Raw genomic sequence first — 20,438 nt, 5'->3', positions numbered from 1 at the left:
TTGTCTCTGCTGTCGTTCTTGTAGCAAATGGATCCAGTTTTTCGATGAAATTTCATACGCAATTATTGGTTCAAAGGAAGAAAAGAGAGGATGCTGATCTGATTTCAGTACATTTTCAGCTAGAGATCGGCGGTCACATGTGCTCAAGATAGACACTGCAAGTTGCAGTGTGTGCTACCGCCGGAGTACAACCACGCTAAGCAAAGCGCAAAGCACACTCATGCTACTTGCTGCTGGGATGTAAGCGGGCCGACTCGCGTTAAACAAAGAGTAATCCAAGATTTTTTTACTCGACTTGCTGCGAGATAGAGATGTAAGTGAATTAACCTATAAACTTATTTATAAAATTAAATTAGTAGCTAATCTATAAATCAATTCGTAGTTAAACAAAGAGTAATCCAAGATTTTTTTACTCGACTTGCTGCGAGATAGAGATGTAAGTGAATTAACCCATAAACTCATTTATAAAATTAAATTAGTAGATAATCTATAAATCAATTCGTAGATTACTTACTAATTTTGCCTATAAACGGATTTACAGGTTGAGCCGTTTGCAATTTTGCATCCTTCCCTTACTTTTCTTCAGTTCACCCGGTGCGGCCTGGGTGGGTGCGTCTTTTCGCTTCTCCTTTTCTGCCCATCTTTTCCTTCACTGTCTCCTCGATAGAAACGAAGCCGCGAGCCGCACAGTGTAGCGAGCCATTCGTCGCCATGGTCGTCCCCATCGCCAACCTCTCGGCCGTCGTCGCCGGCGCGGCGCACGCGGCCAAGGCCTTCGCCGTGGAGATGCTCCCGGCGGCCGTGACAAGGGAGGCCGTGGGTGCCTCAATGGCGTGGCTGCTGCGCCACCTCTGGGCCTGGCTCGTCGCCGCGAGAGGCGTGGCCGTGGAGAATCTCCCCGTCGCCGCCGCGGTGGCCAAGGGAGCGGCGGGGTCCGCGATGGAAGCCTCCGCGCCATGGCTGCAAGTGGCGGCGGAGTTCTTGCACGGCCTATATGGGTGGATGCTCGCGGCCGTCGCCGTCGCCGTCGAGAGCCTTCCCGGCGTGGCCAAGAGCACGGTGGAAGCCTCGCAGCCATGGCTGGCAGCGGCGGCGGAGCTCCTGCAGGTGATTTACGGGTGGCTGGTTGCGGCGATTGCGGTCGCCGTCGAGAATCTCCCCGGCGTGGCGAAGAACACGGTGGAGTACACGGTAGAAGCCTCGCAGCCGTGGCTGGCAGTGGCGGCGAAGCTCCTTTGGGGACTCTACGGGTGGCTGGTCGCGGTGAGCGCTGTGGCTGTCGAGATGCTCCCGGACGCGGCCAAGAACGCGGCGGGGTCGGCGGCCGAGGCGTCGCAGCCGTGGCTGGCAATGGCGTCGAAGCTCCTGCAGGCGCACGACCTCTGCGGACGGCTGGTCACGGCCGGAGACAAGGTCGTCGAGAATCTCCCGGAAGCCGCCGCCGCCGCCATGGGAGGAGGAGCGCATTGCTCGGCGGATGCCACGCCCATGCCTACGCATGGCCACGGCGGCGTCGCGGTGTATGCGCTCCTGGCGATCGCGCTCCTCGCCGTGGCGTTCCTCGGCGGCGCCGTGTGCGCCCTCACCTGCCGGACGATGAAGGGCCCAGGGCTCGGCGGTGCGCGCGTCCCCCGCGCCGTGTTCAGGGCCAGCCCGAGGCGCTACTACGCCGCCGTCCGGACGGCGCGGAAGGCTCGCCGCAGCGCCTCGGGGATCGGGTGGAAGAACCTGGTCGCCGCCATGTCGCTCGCCGTCGCTGCTTGCATTGTCTATCTGGGTGCCAAGATGTTGCACTGAAGCAGCTTGAAACCTTAGTTCAGAGATGACCAAATCTTATGGAGAATTTTGCTGCTGCTACTAGTTAAGTGTTAAGTAGTTAATAGTTCAGAATCGGCGAGCCGTTTAGATGCAGTATGGTGCTAATAATGGTACAATGTTAATTAAGCTGCTCCTGTGATGTTCACTGTGTTGGAACTAATGGTGAAGCTAATGAAACTGTTGATTTTGCTCAGTTTTCTTGCAGAAATCTCTTGGCATTGCGACTACAGTTTTGCCTTTTTGATCTTGGGAAGGGCTGTGTTTCTGCATTTCCTAGTACCTCGGCGCCAATTGTTGCTGCAAGAACAAACTAGTGCGGGCAAGCCAAACCAACCTCTACCTGAAGTGAAATTGAATATGACCAGTCGTTTCAACTATAGAAAACAATGAGAACTCTGACCAATTTCTTCTGTTCGACTGCTCTCCAGAGTTTTAATCCTACCTTGCCTTGCCTTGCATGTCTGACATATGAATTTTTAAGCAAATGTATGTTTTCTGAAGTAAACAATACACAGATATTAGCCTATCCAGAAGTAGGCCAATAATGTGAACTAAATTTTCTGGCCCATTTGTTGGTATGGGGAAGTATTTGCATTGCCAAACGAGGCCTAAGGGTGCCCAAGTTTTGTCACAAATTAAAACCTAATTTTCTTAGCTTAAAGGAAATGTTTTGTTCCAAAAAATGAATATTGTTTGCTTTGGGTTTCGCCTCCCGTCGGTTGTCCGTATGCTGATTATAAGCTATAAGTCTTATCAACAAAATAATAGTTTGTGGTAAAAATTTGATATATGTGTCCTTAGTGATTTAAAAGTCAATGTAAAAAATAAACTTTGATGAAAAATCTTAAAATAAACTTCAAATTTTAGTTTTAAAAGTTAAATATTAAATACGATTTATAAACTGAAGGGCAAAAAATGGGAGCCAGAAGAGAAATGCCGAGTTGGGCCTGTAGAAAGATTTTGGCCCAATTTTCTCCAACTCTATTCTTGGAAAGAAAAAGTACACCAAAGGTCCCTCAACTTGTCATCGGGATTAATAAAAACATCCTCGAACCGTAAAATTAGATATGATTGGTCCCTTAACTATACAAAACCGGTCACGATAGGTCCCTCAGCAGTTTTGATCCCGGTTTTGTCCTACGTGGCTACTGAGTCAGCGTGGGGCCCACGTGAGCCCACATGTCAGCCTCCTCTTTCTTTCCCCTCTTCTCTCCCTTCCTCTTCTCTCTCTCTCACTTTTCTTTGGCTCTGGGTAGGCGGACGCCGGGGCGAGGCGGAGGAGGAGATCCGGCGGGGTGAGGCGGGAGAGGAGGTCTGGTGGCCGGCGACGTGGCGGCGGCGGCAGCGGAGACGACGCGGGAGCAGGGGAGGAGTGTCGGCGGCGGCGAGGGGAGTAAGGCGGCGAGGGTGAGGAGGCCGCGGCCAGGGTCAGCATCCTGGCAGCGGCGCTCGCCCTGGCACACTAGCAGCGAAGAGCGGTGACCTGGGAAGGGTGTCGCCGCGGGGCCGGTGGAGGACGCGGGAAGGAGTCGGCGGCGGCGGTGGCTTGGTCGATTGGTCGATTGAGCACCGCCGCAGCGTCCATCTCCACCTCCGCTCCTCTCCCCGCCCTGCGCATGGATGCGGCGAGACCTTGCAGATGATGTCGCCGGAGACCTTGCAGAACCTCCCGGAGTCCGGGAACAGGCCGCATTTGCACGAGCTGTTGTCAGAGACGCAGACGCCGGGGAGGATCGACGGCAGATTCACCTCCGCCGCCATCAACCCATCCATCGACCAGCAGAGCAAGCTGAAGTTGGTCGACACGAGGCCGCATGTGAGGTTACCACCGGCGACGAGGAGCTCGAACGTCGTGCTGACCGCCGGGTAGTAGAGCGTGGTGGTGTCGCACCCGAGGCTCCAGCACGTGGCGGTGTGGTTTGGCCGGGGGAGGCCGCACGCGTGGGAGTCGCCGATGGCCAGGCCATCCATGTACAGGTCCTCGCGCGGCGCGAGCACACCACCGCCGGAGCAGCGCACGCCGCCGTCGTTCTTCCTCACCCCGCACGCGCGGGAACCTCCCGCGGTGAGGGTGGAGATGGAGGTGTTGAGAAAACCCGCCTCCACGGCGCCACCGCGCGGGCCCCGGCACCGAACGGCGGAGGTGTTCGTCTCCATGGCGCAGGTGAAGTCGTCGCCGGAGACGAGGGAGGCGAACGCCATCATCGTATGGCCCGCGCCTCAGCGTCGTATGCTGCGACATGGCCGTCCCCGACGGCGAGCTTGACGAGCTGGTCCGGGCCGTTGTACACCCGCCTGAGCTGACCAAGGCGCCGCGGCGGGCCAGCGGAAGAGCGCGCATCCCCCGACCTGCAGCCCGCAGACAAAGCCTCCCCGCCGCCGGATACCTGGGAGAAGCTGACGAATGGCGTGACGGCGCGGTAACCACTGGCGGAGGAGTTGGTTGCGGAGGCGCAGTAGATGGTGGAGTTTCCCTCCGCGGCGGCGCCGGCCTGCCAAAAGCCAGAGAAGAGTGAGAGAGAGAAGAGGAAGGGAGAGAAGACGGGAAAGAAAGAGGTGGCTGATATGTGGGTCCCACGTGGGTCTCACGCTGACTGAGCAGTCGCGTAGTACAAAACCAGGATCAAAACCACCGAAAGACCTATTATGACCAGTTTTGTATAGTTAAGGGACATCGCATATCTGGTTTTGTAGTTCGAGTACGTTTTTTATCCCGATGACAAGTCGAGTGACCTTCGGTGTACTTTTTCCTTCTTGGAATGAAACATGCATCTGAACCTGTAAGATTAAAGGTTGATAGAGCATAGCGTGAATTAAGGTCATTAATTGGACTAATTTTTTTTTCATGGTGACGTAATATTATTCAAGATTGAAATAATGGACTCAAACTCGCAGTGAATGTGTCCAATGACCGATCCAAAATGTGTCCATATTCTAGCTTAATTTCTACACGTGTACTCTCTTCGTCCCAAAAAAAATCAACCTCATACTAGAACGAATCTGAATATCTTAGTATGAGGTTGCTTTTGGCCGTGTTTAGATTCAAACTATTTTCTTCAAATTTCTAACTTTTCCGTCACATCAAATATTTAGACATATGCATGGTGCATTAAATGTAAATGAAAAAAAACCAATTGCACTGTTTGCATGTAAATCGCGAGACGAATCTTTTGGGCCTAATTACGCCATGATTTGATAATGTAGTGCTACAGTAAATATTTGCTAATGACAGATTAATTAGGCTTAATAGATTTGTCTCGCAATTTACAGGCGGATTTTATAATTTGTTTTTGTTTTGTTATTAGTCTACGTTTAATACTTCAAATGTATATCCGTATACTTAAAAAAATTTGGCATACAAACTAAACACAGCCTATGTCCAAATTTATTATACTAAGATGTAACATCCTAGTACAAGGTTACTTCCTCCGTTTCATATTATAAGACTTTCTATCATGGTCCTCATATATATGTTAATGAATATATGCACATAACATCTATAGGAATATAGGCAATGATAGAAAGTGTTATAATATTAAACTGATGGAGTAGTTCTTTTTTTTTTAAGAAGGGAGTTGTTAGTTATTCATTTTAGAAGCTGGCAGAATGATTTTTTTTTGTGTGTGTGTGTGAAGATGACAAAATAACTTTGTCCACAAAGACATGAACTTTTCTAGTGGCCACATAATACAAGTCAATAAAAACAAAAGCAAAATATCCCTTTCACAAAAGAAAATTCAGGAAAAAGAAGAGGAACGTATATACTCCACACAATATCCCTATACATTTCCGACATAAGAATTTTTATAAGAAAAGGTATGTTTTCGGAAGTAAACAATACACAGATATTGGAATAAGTTCATCTTAGGTCCCTTAACTTGTCAACGAATTCGATTTTCGTCCCTCAACTGAAAAACCAGATACAACGAATCCCTCAACTATTAAAACCGGTGCAGATTGGGTCCCTCGGCGGTTTTGAGAGTGGTTTTGGCTGGCGTGGCGCCTACGTGGTTGATTTGACTCGGTCTTCATCTGACGTGGCATTGACGTGTCGCCAACGTGGACCCACGTGTTAGTTTCACACACAAATTAATTAAAAATGGTGGGGTCTACATGGGCCCCACATGTCATCCTCACCCCTCCTCCTTCCTCTTCTCTTCCCCATATCCCCTCTCTTCATCCCACTCTCCTCTCCTCTCTCTCCAGGTGACGGAGAGGCAGCGGCACACGCGGCGGCTCCCGGTCGTCGCTGGCCGACTTGCGCAGCAGCGCCGGAGCAGGAGGAGGTGGCGGCCGCGACGCCAACTACGACACGCTCGTGCCGCCGTCCTTCGTGCGCACCGACGGCTGCGGCCGTGGCGACCGCTCCCCACCGGTCCACACGTTCGGCTTCAGCAAGGACCACGACGCGGTGGCGATGCACACCATCGCCGAGGTCACCGGCGGGACGTTCTCCTTCATCGAGAACGAGGCGTTCATCCAGGACGGGTTCGCGCAGTGCATCGGTGGCCTCCTCTCCGTCGCCGTGCAGGAGCTCCACTTCGACGCCGAGACATGGAGAGGACCGGACAGACCACGAGCGTGGCCGGCGACGAGGAGGCGGAGTCCGGCGTCGCCGAGCGCTCCGTGGAGGTGGACCAGGAGATGGTCCGGGTGGAAGCCATCGACGACATCGCGCTGGAGCAGGGATTAGTTATCGTTTTTTCTGTTTCGGTAGTAGAAGATGATGTGACCATGGCTACTATGGATACAACCATTGCTCACATCATGAATCAACAAGAAGACATCAAGATCAAGTCCTCCATGTGCTGCAATCTGATTCGGCCACGTGTTACATTGCTGACTTCAAACGGCCGCCAAATCTACATACGTGCTCCGTTTTGGGCCCGTGAGTACTTGATGGAAAGCTCTCGAAGTCCTCCTTCCAACGGATCTAGCCTCATCTCGGAATTCTATCTCGTTTGGCCGCAATCACAGAAGCAAGGTGCTGCGTCACCTGTATTGGGCCAATGGGCTTGTAACTTTGTTTGGGACCCTGGCCCATGTGGGGCCCATGTGGGGTGCACCCCAATCTGGTGAAGCACGACCCTTGGACCCTCTTGGTCGTCCTCCCACCTCTATAAATAGTTAGGTACCCCTTCTTGGGTTTCTTGGGTTTTGATAGATTAAAGTTTAGCCATTGCTACTTGCTTGCAGCGCGCGTGTCGGCTAGACCGTCCGTCTGCTTGTTCTTCGGAACCCCAACTTATCATTCGTATTTAACTCCTATTTGCAATTCAGATTGCTTTTATCTTGTTCTTGCTTGTTTCTTCGATTTGCTTACAGGAATAAGGTTGATTTGTACCGGCAAGATCAACAACCCACGGAGAGGTGTATCGATCGCTAAGGCGCAACGCAACGTCTTGTACGGTTGTAGTCGGGTCATCAACGTTTCTTCCAAATCGTAGTTATCATCAACTCACCGAAAGATCGGGCCAAGAACAGCCTTGAGTGTCGAGACGAACTCAGGGTTTATCACGTGGTATCAGAGCTTTCGTTGCTCGGTGAGTTTTTATCTTCCTATAACCAGAAAATAGCCATACAAAAAAAAATCCGTATCATTTACCTAGCCATATTGTGCCATTGTATTGTTCTTTTCAGTTTTTGCTTTGTTAAATTTTGTGTTGCATCGTCTCGTCGTGTTGCTAGTCTTAGCGTCTAGTTCGTTTAGAGTTTCGAGTTCTGGTCACGTTTTATACCAGAGTCGTCGTCGCCTCCGTGTCTCTGTTATCGTCGGAACCTACGAAAACGGAATCGGCTCGCTGCCACGGTTCTATTTTTGTAGTTTTCATAAGTTTCTGTCGGTTAGTTTTTGAAGTTGTGGAGCTGTATCTGGGTTCCAGTTGAGTGGTTGCGCACTGTCCCGTGTTTTTTTTCTGTTGCGCGCGAGGAGGAAGAAACGCGCAAGGAAGGAGAAAGACGTGAGGAAGGAGAAAGAAAGGATAACAAATCGGTTTTTGGAGGAAGTTTTGCAGATTAGATCAGTCGGTTGGTTTGTCGGTTGGTTTGTTTCCTTCTCGGTTGGTTTGCTTCCATCTATAGCCGAGTCTGTTTCCTCCTAGTCCCCACCCCCACGTGATTCCCGTATTACTATCCCACTTCGGTGGAGTCCGACTCCCTGTCTCTCTTCTCTCGGTTTAGATCCATACCGTGTCTTCCCACATAGCTAGGTGAGAATTTTTGAAGTGTCGGATTGGAGATCCGTTTGCAAAAACGGAACCTTCGGGACGAGTACATTCCAGTTTTGTATAATTTTAATTTTGAGTTTGGACTTTTACATTTGAGTCCTTGTAAATTTTATATTTACGTTTGAGTCCCTGTAACCTTACATTAAGGTCCTTGAGTCAGTTTTTGTTAAAAAAATCAAGAAAAAAAGTGAGAAAAAAAAGGCAGAAAGGTGCATAAAAAAAGAAAAGAAAAGAAAAGCCGCACAAAAAAAAACAACAGAAAAGAAAAGGAAAGAAAAAAAAAGAAAAGAAGAAAGAAGAAAGAAAGAAAAGAGAAAATACTGTTATGTTTGAGCTGAACTTCATATATCAGAGTTGTGCATGAGTTGTTCCTAGTGCTATCTTGTGGTATCGTTTGTGTCTAGGCTCGCGTCTCTAGTACGTTCTAGCTAGGACCAACACGGTACTTGACTTTGAACCATTATTCAACTTTGCATTCTCTGATTTGAGCATTTGCTATCCCTTTGCTACATATTTAAGCCTACCCAGAGCTCCACAGATCTGATTGCAGCCGTACAGCAAGTGTTTGCCAACGCATCGATACATCCAACCTCCATTGGGGTGCTTGGTTAAGTCGGTGTACATCACCATTCCGCTTGCTTTGGTAAGAACTTGTAAGAGCTTGGTTAAAAGCTTGAGTGTGTGTGATATTTGAGCTGCCACTACCTAGTAGTTGATAGGAGCGTGCATATTTTTGTGTGTTTCTTGTTTGCGACTAACCATGGCAGGATTGCGTAAGGGAATACGAGAACATCGACTTCTACACCTTCGACGAGATATGACGACTTCTCCACGTGATGCATATGAGGTACACGACTATAATTTTGAACAAGTTGCATCTAAATTACCATTCTATGATGGGAAGTATGATTCTGTTGCATACATTGATTGGGAGCTAGCAGTAGACAATGAATTTGATATATATGATTTTTCTGATGCTCAAATGATTAAGGCTGCTAGTAATAAGTTTACCTCTTCTGCATTATTTTGGTGGACTTATGTTAGTAATAAACCTGAAACTTAGGATGAATTGAAAACCATGATGAGAAAACGCTTTGTGACATCTTATTACAAATGTACTCTTCGGGAGAAATTAGAACATCTGAAACAAGGTGATAGAACTGTTAGGGAGTACATTCATGAATTTAAGGTCTGTATCATCTACAGTGGTCTCAAAGAGTGCAATGAAAATACAACGCGTAGATTTTTCAATGGGCTTGATTCTGAAATTCAGGTTTTGCTTGATAATGTGACATATAATCATATTGGGCTTGCTCGTAGCATTGAGAGTCAGATCATATCAAAGGCGAGGATGCATGACCAATGTGATTTATCTCCTATTTCTGAATCCCCAATATACTTATGTAATGATGATGTGCAAACATTGGAGGAGCAATCTTTTGTCTCCCCTGTTACTAACGTTTTGCAGGAAGATCAGCACATCCAAGAAAAGGAGAATGGTATACTTGAGAAGAAAGAGGATGAAGCACCTGCGATGTCTGAAGAAAGTTCGCAAGGTAAATTAAATGGTGCTGAGAGAAATGAAGGTGAGTATTCTCAAGGTGAGCTACACTTGTCCACTTTTCATGCTATAGTAGAGCAACCATTAGTGGAATCAATTTCTGAGTTGCCTTTGTCACAAGTTGATTTACTTGCTGTTCCTTGTGATAAAGAAGAGTTGTGTGATAATGTTTCACTTATATCCATGCTACAACTAGTGAATGAACATGTTAGTTCTACTATTTCTTTGTGTGCTGATTCTAAGCATGTTGTTCACATTGCTAATGAAGTAGAGGAACGCGAATTGCTATCTTCTTTAAATACTTTGGGCTATGTTCAGTTTGATGATTTTTGTGAGCTCGATAATTTGAAGGAGAAATTATTTGCTAAATCTGATTTGCCATGTCCAACTAATGCTATTTTTCATATCTTTGGCGAATATAATGATAGAGGAATATTTTTGGTGCATAGAGTTTACATTTGTTCGGATTTAGAACATCTTGTAGTTCCGGATAAAATATGCAAGCTAGAGAGACATGTTACTGCTAATCATATTGTCTCGAGTTTGTCTTGTTTTGATTGCAAGAAACAGGTTGTTTTCAGTGGACTACGCGAAGAGCACCATATGGAAAAACCGAGGACAGTTTTCCGTGAAGAAGGGGAGGATGATGTGACCATGGCTACTATGGATACGACCATTGCTCACATCATTAATCAACAAGAAGACATCAAGATCAAGTCCTCCATGTGCTGCAATCTGATTCGGCCACGTGTTACATTGCTGACTTCAAACGGCCGCCAAATCTACATACGTGCTCCGTTTTGGGCCCGTGAGTACTTGATGGAAAGCTCTCGAAGTCCTCCTTCCAACGGATCCAGCCTCATCTCGGAATTCTATCTCGTTTGGCCGCAATCACAGAAGCAAGGTGCTGTGTCACCTGTATTGGGCCAATGGGCTTGTAACTTTGTTTGGGACCTTGGCCCATGTGGGGTGCGCCCCAATCTGGTGGAGCACGACCCTTGGACCCTCTTGGTCGTCCTCCCACCTCTATAAATAGTTAGGTACCCCTTCTTGGGTTTCTTGGGTTTTGATAGATTAAAGTTTAGCCATTGCTACTTGCTTGCAGCGCGCGCGTCGGCTAGACCGTCTGTCTGCTTGTTCTTCGGAACCCCAACTTATCATTCGTATTTAACTCCTATTTGCAATTCAGATTGCTTTTATCTTGTTCTTGCTTGTTTCTTCGATTTGCTTGTAGGAATATGGTTGATTTGCACCGGCAAGATCAACAACCCACGGAGAGGTGTATCGATCGCTAAAGCACAACGCAACGTCTTGTACGGTTGTAGTCGGGTCATCAACGTTTCTTCCAAATCGTAGTTATCATCAACTCACCAAAAGATCGGGGCAAGAACAGCCTTGAGTGTCGAGAGGAACTCAGGGTTCATCAGAAGAGATCAAGCAGGGATCGGATCGTGGGATGGCACGGTTAGTCATTGATCCGGCAAGATCGCGCATGTAACAACCTCCTGTGTGGAGAAGAATAAAAGGAAGAAGAGAACTCAGAAAAGCTGCACAATATTGCAGCACCAAAACATTGTTCTTCTCTGGTTTTCTGCATTGTCGTTTTTCGTCAGACACTATTCATCATTCTGAAACCGTCAGACAAGCTAGGATAGCCACTGAAATCGCGTGTGTTTGCTGATAGCTCCGTCGTGGTCTCCTTCATGCAGCGGCCGGCGGGAAGCTACCACCATGTCGCCTGCCACGACGGCTTCAAGGTGCTCCACCTGCCGTAGAAGGCGGCAACGAGCGACGACACCCACAACGACCTCTAGCTCCGCCGCCATGGGCAGGAGTTCGACGATGATCTCGGGTTCACGCTATGCAATGATTACTACTCGCCGCCGCCGAAGTTGGTGGACTTCGTCGCCGACCATCCGTTTGCCTCCTTCTAGCTACTCCACGCCACGACCCCTTCCCGTGCGGCCGCTCCTCGGCGCTGCTGCGACCGGCCGCCTCGCCGCGTGACGCCTTGCGAAGACGATGGATTGCGACCTCTCCTCGACGATGAAGCCCTGCAAGGGCGAGGAGCTCGCCTCGCCGCCGAGGTGTTGTCCTGCTCGTCGGCCTCCACGCGCGTTCGTCGACCTCCCTCCGTCGCCTGGAGAGAAAGGAGAGGAGAGAGAGATGAAGAGAGGGGAGATGGGGAGAGATAAGGAAGAAGAGGAGGGGTGAGGATGAAATGTGGGGCCCACGTGGGCCCCATCATTTTTATTAATTTGTGTGTGAAACTGACATGTGGGTCCCATGGGTTTATTATTATTTTTGGATCGAATTGCCATGTAGGCGCCACGTCAATGCCACGTCAGATGAAGACCGAGTCAAATTGGCCATGTAGGCGCCACGTCAGCCAAAACCACCCTCAAAACCGCCGAGGAACCTAATCTGCACTGGTTTTGATAGTTAAGGGACCCATTGTATCTGGTTTTTCGGTTGAGGGACGAAAATCGGATTCGTTGACAAATTAAGGGACGTCAGATAAACTTATTCCCACAGATATTAGCCTCTCTAGAAATGGGCCGATAAATTGAACTAAATTTTCTGGTTCATTTGTTGGTATGGGCCAGTATTTGCATTCCCAACCGAGGCCTAAGATCACACGAAAATTCTTAGCTTGAAGGAAATGTTCCGTTTAAAAAAAGGAATAATGCTTGCTTTGGGTTTCGGCTCCATCGGTTGGCCAAATGCTCATTATAAGCCGTGCAGCTTATCACAGTAAAAAAAATAATTTATAGGTAAATTTTTTATATATGTTTTTTAGCAATTTAAAAATCAATTCTGAATGATAAACTACAATGAAGAACCTCAAAATAAACTTCAAATTTAATTCTTTTTTAAAATTCAAATTTTAACTACGGTTTAAACAATAGTGCAAAAGATGAGAGACGAAAGAGAACTGTCGAGTTGGGCCTGTACAAAGATTTTGGCCCAACTCACTCCAACTCTTTTCTTGGAGTGAAACATAGGGTCTGTTTGGTACAGCTCTAGCTCCTAAATATTGTTCCAGGAGTTGAGTCTAGAGTGGAGTTGTGGAGCTGCCTAAACCCAGCTCCACAACTCTAGTACATTTTGTGAGAGAGCTCCATCCAACTCCACTCCCAGTTTTGGTGGAGCTGGAGTTGAAGCTGTGCCAAACAAGCCTATACATATGTACCTGTGATCAAATAACACCCGATTAATCAGCAAATAAGAATCTTACTGCAAGATTAAAGTATTTATCACATTCATATCTACCACGAGAGGTCATTGGACCAAAATTTGTTTATTTTTCTTTTCATGGAAATGTAATATTATTCTCGATTGAAATCCATTAAAAATTGCTCGGCTGGTAAGATTTCCTTATAGTGGAACACTGGAACTTACCTATCCAAATTTAAATTATAGACCACGAGTGTTTACATTTACACAGCTATTTTATTCTTTTGGTGTAAGCGATGAATACACTACTAGATAACACATCTTTTATCCAATGCTCCAAACCACAAATTCACCGATGAATTAAGAACCGGTACTTAAAAACTCTTTAGTATCCGTTCTAAAAGCCCAAGTCCCCAAAAATATCTTTAGTTCCAGTTGGTAACACTAATCGGTACAAAAAATGCACTTAGTATTACCAATCGATGCTAAAGAAGTCTTTAGGGTTAGTTAAAAAAAGAAAGCATTTCTATACAAGTAAATGTGTGGGGTTGGTGGGATGGTTACATACGTGAGGATTAAGGTGAGAGATCTTGAGTTTCAATCTCACATCCCACTTATTTTGTTTGACTTAATATGTATCTTTAGTACTGGTTTCTTCAACCGGTACTAAAGATCACAAACTTTAGTCTCGATTTCCTTATCTCGGTTGCTACAACTAGTACTAATTTAAGGGGGTTTATTAACCGGTAGTAAAGATCATTTCTCTACTAGTTATATGTCGGCCTATTCTTTGAAGGTACGTATAAGTATGCATGTGTGCGTCTATATGGATACCTATCCTAGTTTTTTTAGGGGTTTCTAGGGGTGGGATGTGCGTTCATAAGAGTGAGTGTGTGGGGTATCTATGGGTCTACGACTTTACTGTGTTTTCGAAAAAAAATCCATGAAAACAAAATTTGATACTGCTGAAACTGCCAAAAAATATTTCAGTCTCAAGGAACTATTCTAATTTCAAAGATGACAAAATTGACAGCGAAAATTAATAAAGAAACTACAAAGTCTGTTGCAAATGAGCCTGCCTGATCAACTTGGACCCGCATGTCATAAGCAACTGCATCACTTTCCAACAGTTCGAGTTGCCATGCATGTACTCCGCTAAATGTAGGGGGTGGGTAGACAATGGGCAAGTTGATGAAGTTGTCATACGCAACTGCATCACTACCTGCAAGTTCTGTAAGAATTCTTCGTTGATAAAATATATGTGGTTTCTGAAAATTGAACTTGATGTTGCACTTAGAATTTTTTACACTAAGTTGTAGGCTTATGAAACTTATTGTAACAGAGGTCAACTAACATGCTGACAAGTTGGATTAGATTTCAGTTCAAGAATTGGGAAAAGATTAAGAACTAGTGGAATTCACTGCGAGTTTGAGTCCATTATTTATATGGGTGACATTTCTTCATTTGACTGACCCAAAATGTGTCCAGATTCTGGTTTAGGGCTGGGCCTGTTTAGTTTGTTGTCACTTTCAACGTACCAATTTTTTTTGAAAAGATTCAACATACCAAATTTTGGTAAAGCAACAAACTAAACACACTTCAATCATTACTATCTTACCAAAATTTAACAATCACTACTGGATAACTGATCTTTCGTCGTGGTACCCAAAATCACAAATATCTCGGTTAGATTAAAAACCGGTACTAAAGATGCTTTTAGTAACGGTTCTAAAAGTCCACATCCCTGGAAACATTTTAAGTTCCGGTTGGTGCTACCAACCGGTATTAAAAATACATCTTTAGTATCGGTTGGTGTTCGGTAACACCAACCGAGACTAATGCTAGAAGATCTTTAGTCCTAGTTAGTAAAATCAACCCGGACTAAAAATTTATTTTTAGTACCGGTTGGTAACACCAATCCAGACTAAAAACATTTTTAGTACTAAATATACCTCCAGGGTTAGTTTAAAAAGAAAGCATCTTTATCCAAGTCAGATGTGTGTAGTAGGGTGGAATGTTAATGCTCGTGAGAGCTGAGGTGAGAGATTTTGATTTCGGATCCCACATCGCACATATTTTTTTACTTGGTATGCATCTTTAGTACTGGTTATTTCAACCTCGATCGTCATGATTTGCTTGTCACGGTTGCTACAACCAGTACTAAAGGGGGTTTCCAACCGGTGTTAAAGATCATTTCTTCACTAGTGAATTCTAGAAGCTCTCTTAAAACTCACCAAATTTTGGTAAAAGCATCAAAGCAAACAAAGCCCATTACCAGATTTTGGTAATACTAAATGTACGAGAATTTGGCATTGTCAATATTTGGTATGGTTGATTTAGGCAATAAAGTGAACAAACCCTTAATTCGTTCACTAACCTATAACTATAACTATGACCCTACCTGTGTAGTTAGTTATAAATGGATTTGAGAAGCTGACAGATTTTTTTTGTGAAGCTGACAAAATAACTTTGTCCACAAAGATATCAACTTTTCTAGTGGCCACATAATACAAGTCAACAAAAACAAAGCAATATCCCTTTCCGAAAACTCGATCAGGAAAAAGAAGGAACATGTATACTCCATGCTATATCCCTATACATTACAGGGTGCATTTGGAAGAAATCATATGGACAGGATTCTCCATTTCCTCATTTAATCAAGTATTTTCCCTGCTGCTTTGTCAAGGACCTTAATCTTGAAGCAAACTCCCAACCTAACAAACGAAGATCTGCTACCATCATCAAGTTTGTTTTCTTGTCTTTATAATAGCAAACTAAGTTAACTAATAAAATTCCATAAGTCACCATGCACATGCACAAGGATCACGGCCTGTCCCCCCCCCCCCCCCCCCCCCCCGCGCAAAGCATGGCATACCAAACCCCATTTCGCTTGCCTTTTTTGCATGTGCTTGATACTTTTCATGTTGCTAATTCTCTAATGTGAATCAGATCCTTTCCTCTGAAGTAGTCCAATGGTATGATGTGGAGAGTTGCTCTACTTGTTGGTGCATTTTAATTTGTCACTTTCTAAAGTGCCTGCTAAAAATTTAGCTAATACCACTAAATAATGAATAAAAAGCCATGCAAGTCTTGGTTACCTAGTAAGTAACTACTATAACAGTATGCGACTGTTATATCCAGCATCAACGAGACTGTTATGTGTACTTATAGTCAATAGCCCCATCGTCCCACTTATACTTATACTTATAAACTAAAAATTTTAGTTTTAAGTTCATTTTATGGTTTTTCATCGTAGTTTATTTTATAACATTTACTTTTGAATCGTTAAGAATATGTATATGTAAAAAAAGTTTTTCCATAAATTATCTTTCTATTGTTAATAAGCTGTACGGATAAGTGGATAAGTATAAGTATGAGCGAAACGATGGGATTTTCAATGTGGTCTTTTTATCTTCAAGGAAAGAGGACTAAGTTCAAGTTGGCTATTGTGGGGGAAGGGTTTAAGTTTTTACTACTAACTCTCACGTACAAACTCGTATTTCTTGATTAATCGTTTTACCTGACAATCACATCCTACCAATGTTCAACTAAGTTCAGATTGTCCTCAGACCTCGCTACTAGAAAAACGATTTTTCATGGCATTGGCCTATTATTTTCACTGGCGGAAAAATGTAAAAACCGCTAGCAAAGTCATAACGAGGGGGTGGGGGGCACCAACCGCCAGCGAAAATGAATTTTCACTGGCGGCTCGTCTAACACTGCCGTCAGCGAAAATATGACAATTTCTGCTGGTGGTCACTTAGGTGCGCCGCTAGCGAAAATAGATAATCTTCACTGGCGGTCGAATTTTTCCTAGCGGCCAATAAACAGAACTGCCAGAGAAAACCCAGCTCATACCAAAAATATCTGGTCACATTAAAACCACCCACCTACCTCATCCTCTTCTCCTTCTCTCCACATCCCCTCCTCTTCTTATCCCCTCCTCCCTCTCGGCCTCCCCACCGGCGACGGCGACGGCGACGACCGGCGGCTCCCCGCGCTGCCACTGCCCTCCCATCCCCTCCTCTCCCCTCTCCCATATCCACTCTATCCTCCAGATCCACTCTTCCCTCCTCGTCCCTCCCCACCGAGGCGCAGCCCTCTCCTCATCCCTCTCCACCGATGGCGTAGGCGATGACGGCTCCGGTAGCGGCAAAGGGGATGGGTGGCAGCGGTGACTGGGCTCTGCGGCGGGGACGGTGCTGGCGCGACGGATCCGGCGGGCTCGGTGGCATCTAGTCTCGGCGACAACAACGGCGCGGGCGACGGACCCGACGGCGGCAGCCAGTCTCGGCGACGACAACGACGCGGGTGACGGATCCAGCCGTGGGCTCTCCTTCTCACTCTCCCTCCTCCATCACCGCCAGCTGCCGTCGCCACCACCGCTGCGGGCTGCCGTCGCCTCTACCACCATGAGCTCGGGGCCGGCCGGATCCGGCCATCGCGACGACGGGCGAGGCCGGATCCGCTGCCGCGACGACCTGGGAGGCCGGATCTGCCACCGACGCCGATAGGGGAGGCGTCGTGATGACGGGGGCAGCGCCGCGACGGCGACTTCAAATTTTTGTGATGCTTGAATGCTTGGGTGAATGGAAATTTTTGAATGTAATTTTTTGTGGATTTTTGAATGCTTGGGTAAATTTATGTGAAGGGAGGCGGGTGAAGTGTTGTCGCTCCATCTGTCGTTTTTTTTAACTTGGCTAGCATTTACACTAGCGGCTGGCACAGTGTAACCCATCAGCGATAATTCATTTTCGCTGGCGGTTGTCTTAAGCCAACCACCAGCGATAATTCATTTTTGCTGGCTTAAGACGACCGCCAGCGAAAATGAATTATCGCTGGCGATCGATAACAGCTAGCGAAGATCTTGATTTTCACTGGCCATGGCTTTATGGCGGCTTTAAATTCCGCTAGCGAAAACCCAATATGGCCGCCACGAAAGATGGTTTTCGTAGTAGTGCCTATCGATTTTATTATGTCATACCAGCGTTTCTTGATAGGTTTTTCCAACAAACAGTTTCAACCAGAATGTGCAGTAGGCTTTATATGTACTTATCTATGTTCTAAAAAGAATACAATTTAACAGTAAAAAACACAAATGCTGGTTGGAAACCCCGCATAGGTGTCGTTTTACCCAACCGACACTTAAAAGACGGCACTAATGAGAGAAATCAAATGTGCCAGTTTTTAGAACTGGCACCTTTGAGGTCCAAAGAATAAAAAAAAAGGCGAGTTGATGCATCGGCTCGAATCGATCCAATGAATCAAGCAGCTCCCAATCACCACTAAACCGTTGAATCGATCAACATGAACACAATCGCACAATCAACATTCAAAAACAAAATCAACGTCCACATAACCAAAAAAAATCCAAAGAAGTAAAAACAAGGAGTTGAAGGAGAGAAGTCCACTGCCGCCGCCCTTGAGCTACAGTGGTCAGATCTGGTCGCACTCGACACCGCCATCGTGGGAAGGTGAGAGGAGGCCGCCGCTGTTGGGAGGTGAGGGGGTACTTCCCAGGGGAGGTGAGGGGGATGCTGGCAATGCTAGATACGTCACGGAAGCAGCCGTCGACGCTTGATGCAGTGGTCGTGAAGCCGTGGTGGCACCTTGATAGCACGCACACCTTATCGATGTCGGCGAAATCACCGAGGCAGATGGCACAGTCGGTGTTGAGGACGCTGGCCTTGGTGCCGTACACCTCCACCGAAATCCTCCTCAGTTCCTTCTTCAGCTCAGTGGTGGTCGCCAGCTGCCAGCACCGGCGTCGCCATGGTGACGGGTGTGGTGGGTGAGAGGCCATGGGCGCAGTGGACCGTTGTTGAAGGTCGTTATCGACCAATTTCGACCGTCAATATTACCCAATTAATGAAGACTAGCTATGCTTGCAATGCATAATTTCTAAATAAAATATCTATTTCCACTATATACTATGCTACTAACATGTATGCAGGAGAAGCACATATAAATGGAGGAGAATCGACAAAAAATAAACGATCAATCAATCAGACGTTGTCGAGATCCAGAATTATGGATAAATGGGCCAAGAACAAATAATTGACACGATCCAATAGGCTCAAAATTCACTGTTCTGGATAAGGAAGGAGTTAAGGAGGCTGCCTGCCAAAAATGGGACAGAATGGCCCAGCCCATGGTTCGGCCGAACCCACCGTGAAGCCGTTCGATGTAGGGTTTGCGATGGACGGTGTGGATCACTCCCCAATGACGATTGGAGGGCATTTTCGTCCATTCCAACCGCCACAACCGTTATTGGGAGGCTATATAAGGACTTCACTCCCTCCACTTCAACACACACTCAAGAAGAAGAGCTCTCTCCCTCTCGCAAGTTTAGTAGTATCTTAGTGCTAGTAGAGTAGGAATAGAATAGTTTTCTTAGTCCTCGAGTCTTCAGGAGATTTCGGGTATGGCTCTAGCGGATTTTCTCTCTTCTTTTGTAAGACTCATTGAAGTAATAGAATATTCTTTTTTATACATCTTCGATATTTTATTCCATTTATATTATCTGAGTACCGACTTTATTTTATACTTGTACCGATATAGTTGTGTAGCTAGCCTACCAGAGAGGTACAATGGTATGGGTTTAATGTCCGAGTATTCGGTTATCTTCTCTTGGGATTAAATAAATACGATATCTTGGAATACTTCCGGGTGAAATGTTATAATGGTATATCCGTGCGTTTGCGGATCATATCTGTAACCATTAATATACCATGAATATTTCTATGTCAGTGCTGTGAATTATATTTCTAGTAATGTCATTAAGAAATATCAACCGTGCAACGGAAGGAGAGGAGGAGAGGGAGCCGGCAGAAAACGGAGGAGAGTTGGAGAGAGAGATAGAGAGATAAAGAGAGATGGGCGAGAGGAGGGCGCTGGTGGATGAGGATGCCCCCCTCCCAGGGCCATGTGCACCAAAAAAAATCAGATCTATGCTTGGCTCGGTTTTTACAGCACCTATAATATATTAAAGGTTCTGGTTCATTTTATTTTTTTTAAAAAAAAGGTACCTAAGATAAAGGTGTCATTTTTTTCTTTAGAACCGGCATCTATAGTCACTTAAAGGTATTAGTTTTTTTCAGCATGTGAAGGTGAGAAGAACGCTATATGCAATGGTTTTAGCTGTTCTGGTAACTATAGTGCCAACTTGTATGTGTCTTTCTTTATGTACTAGTGTATGTATATGTTAGTTGGCATCAATCTATAATGCCGCACCTCCTTTGTACATTACAATTTTAGGCTGTGTTGTGCAAATTTATGAGACTAAAAACTATAAAAATTAAGAATTGACAAATTAAATAGCAAACTGATATTCTGTTTGAATAAGAAAATGAATCTTGTAGCCCCTACACCAGCTGTTTATATGAACACCGATGAGTACGATGGTTTGAAAAAGAAATATATTGTCGGTGATTAGTACCTTAATTTTCTTTAGCCTAGTGCAGGTTGATTGCGCGTCGCAGTTTCTTTAATTGGTTTCTAGACAATTAGGACGTGTAATCTCCATCATGCAGACCATTGGAAGCACTACTGCGTCTACAAATTAGTTGGTTGGTAGCAGCTACAGTAACTAGAGAGAGGGCTCAGTTCATGTCATGTTGAGCTACAGTGATGGGGACCTGCTCTAGCGTTTTGCT

The 20,438-nt window shown here is 45.9% G+C and overlaps 1 protein-coding gene across 1 annotated transcript; it reads left to right on the top strand.

The window, feature by feature from the left end:
- The first annotated feature begins 662 nt into the window (after nucleotides 1-662).
- On the top strand, nucleotides 663-2,011 carry LOC4333108 (uncharacterized). The gene has a single exon (XM_015774327.3). It carries the CDS (start codon nucleotides 712-714, stop codon nucleotides 1,795-1,797), a length of 1,086 nt encoding a protein of 361 aa, XP_015629813.1. The 5' UTR covers nucleotides 663-711; the 3' UTR covers nucleotides 1,798-2,011.
- Nucleotides 2,012-20,438: the final 18,427 nt, after the last annotated feature.

Source organism: Oryza sativa, chromosome 3 (assembly GCF_034140825.1).
Source record: "Oryza sativa Japonica Group chromosome 3, ASM3414082v1".
Taxonomy (NCBI): domain Eukaryota; kingdom Viridiplantae; phylum Streptophyta; class Magnoliopsida; order Poales; family Poaceae; genus Oryza; species Oryza sativa.
This window is presented reverse-complemented; position numbering and strand designations above follow the sequence as displayed.